The sequence below is a fragment of the Limulus polyphemus genome, unplaced genomic scaffold (assembly GCF_000517525.1).
Source record: "Limulus polyphemus unplaced genomic scaffold, Limulus_polyphemus-2.1.2 Scaffold82779, whole genome shotgun sequence".
NCBI lineage: Eukaryota > Metazoa > Arthropoda > Merostomata > Xiphosura > Limulidae > Limulus > Limulus polyphemus.
The window spans coordinates 1-2,592 of NW_013748375.1; the positions used below are offsets into that span (position 1 = coordinate 1).

General features: G+C 35.1%; 1 protein-coding gene across 1 annotated transcript; it reads left to right on the plus strand.

Annotated features, from left to right (window-relative positions):
- The first annotated feature begins 13 nt into the window (after nucleotides 1–13).
- LOC111084608 (probable iron/ascorbate oxidoreductase DDB_G0283291) lies at nucleotides 14–1,088 on the plus strand. The gene is made up of 2 exons (XM_022381271.1): nucleotides 14–224; nucleotides 951–1,088. The coding sequence occupies exons 1-2, from the start codon at nucleotides 105–107 to the stop codon at nucleotides 1,071–1,073; spliced, it is 243 nt and encodes an 80-aa protein (XP_022236979.1). The 5' UTR covers nucleotides 14–104; the 3' UTR covers nucleotides 1,074–1,088.
- Nucleotides 1,089–2,592: the final 1,504 nt, after the last annotated feature.

Below are 2,592 nucleotides of genomic sequence, written 5' to 3' on the forward strand. Positions count from 1 at the left end.
GTAATACACGGTCCTGTATTTGAACATTTCTAAATACAGATGTAGAAGAAGACTTTTTCTTGAAACGTCACACAAATCGACAAGACAAAAAAGGAGTATTCCGAATGTTGTATTATCCTCCTGTTAAAGATGATGTCAGAGATTCTCATGTTGCTCGTTTTGGAAAGCATACAGATTTTGGAACCATAACGTTCTTGTTCCAGGACAATTCAGGAGGAATGGAGGTGAGATAACAAATATACATTTTTTTATAATTCTATATTTACTTTTTCGTTTATATTGAAGTTAATTAAATATATGGAATTAAACAGCTTAATTCACAAGACAGAGGTCGCTGTATAACATAATTCATGGATTGGGTCAGTTACTTTAAACGACTCAAACGGTACTACATGAACAGAGTGTGAACGTTGATTTTTCTTTTGTATCATAGAAACAAACATTTCTTAGGGTCAGGTGGTAAAGAGCAGACAAAAACACTTAACATTATTATATATTTGTAATGTATTGATTGTTAAACACGGGTAACGTACTTATACTTGAAATATATTACCCGAAAAGGCTTAGCGTTAATTGTTTTGTCTTGCTAACTCACCAGGTGAAATCATTGTAAGGTTATCTATAAGTATAAAAGTCGAGGGAGACGATGCACCTAACACTAATGGACACTTATAACAAATTATTTATTATCTTCTGCCGTGGCCCTCCGATGGATCAGCTGTAGGCTTGTGGGCTTTTAACGCTGGAATTCGGACCTCTATCCCTGGGGTGGTCACAGCGCAGATAATTCATACAATTCAAACAAACGAAATAATATCTCCTGCTGTGATTCTAGACCTGTTTTTTTTATATTTTATCCACAGTTCTAGTTACTCGTGAGTTGAATATTAAGTTTCCTAAAAGTCAGAGTTTACTGTCGTGATATGTTTAACACTCTTGTTATTTTCTAGGTGAAGACTAAGTCGGGAGAATGGATCCACGCCATCCCAATAAAGGATACTGTTCTGGTTCTTGTTGGAGACTTGTTATCGGTTTGGAGTAATGGATTATATCCAGCAACAGTGAGTAAATGATGTTAATAGTTTATGTTTGGTAAGTTTTTGTAAATATCAAACACCAAAATAAACAACGTCTGAATAGGGCACCAATAGAATGTGTTTTCTTCCTAGTGTGACTTACAAATGTCTTTTGGAAATTCTTATCTAGAATTTATTATTCTTACATTTCCAGGATTTATTTTACAATAAAAAAGAACGTTTCAGCTATTAAACTAACACTATATAGATGATAGTTAACGTTTCAATAAAACTAATAATCAATGTTTGAATCCCCGTCCCACCAAGTATGAATTATAATGTGACGGTCATTGGTAAAAGGGTAGCACAAGAGTTGGCGGCCAACGAAATAGACGAAGGAACTTCTTTCTCGTCGTCTTTGGGCCTCATCGTTCGGAACAAGCAGTCGATGAAACTGTAAAATGTAACATGGAATTTGTGATACTGACTAGTTACATTCCCTCTAGTTTGTCACTTAAATTAGGGACGACTAGTGTAGATAGCGCTCGAGTAACTTTGCTTGAAATTCAACAAACAGTTTTGTATTATATACGCATTTCTTTAAATCCAAAATGAGATAACTGTTAGTTGTCAGGTTGGTGGGTGAAGAACACGTAACACAGATCTATGACGACACAGAGAAACAAAACTTAGTCGTTGATATATTTGGTTTGAATTTCGCACAAAGCTACACGAGGGCTATTTGCGCTAGTCTTCCCTAATTTAGCAGTGAAAGACTAGTGGGAAGGCCGCTAGTCAGCACCAACCCTAGCGACGATGACGTCTTAGTGCAGCCGCTCCATAGTAGGAGCCCAACGACACCAATAAAAACTTCGGATTACCTTGCTCAAAGATTTTATGGTATTATGAAATATTAAGCTATTTACTTGCAAGTCTAATTTCTTCTCTAACAATTACAAATTTCGTCAGATGATTGCTTATTATTTCTAATTTACCTGTTTTTTGTTTGTTTGTTTTTCTTTTCCGGTGTTATTTGTTATGTGTGTAAACATACACAACTCTTCAGGTAATAGAACCAAAATCAAACAGCTTCGCTTATAAAAAATTAAACAAATAAGACCAGGGTACAAACTACACTGTGGTAAAAGTAAAATACATTTTATTAAGATAAGTAACCTGATGATTTAGGGTCCATACAGCAGTACTGAAACACAGTCTATCACATCCCTATTTGAAACCCTCAGTTGTGTAAAAAAAAGAAAGAAAGAAAAATGATGACGATAAGAGTAGATATGGAAACATAAACCCGCTTCTTTCACCGCATGCAGTCAGGTTGTTGGAAGTTAGTTGCTGTTAGTGAAACATAATTATATTAAAACAGTTTCCTACAACCAAACCCATGAAGGTACGAAGAAGTTTCTTATTTGTAAAGTAGTACATACATAATAGGTGGTTAGGTAATATCGTTCATTTTGTAGTGCGTGTTTTTTAACAGTATAACGGTCACCATGTTTGAATGAGTTTATTGTTACATTTCTGTTCCCACGTTTGTTTTTCCCACAGAGCAAGAAACGTG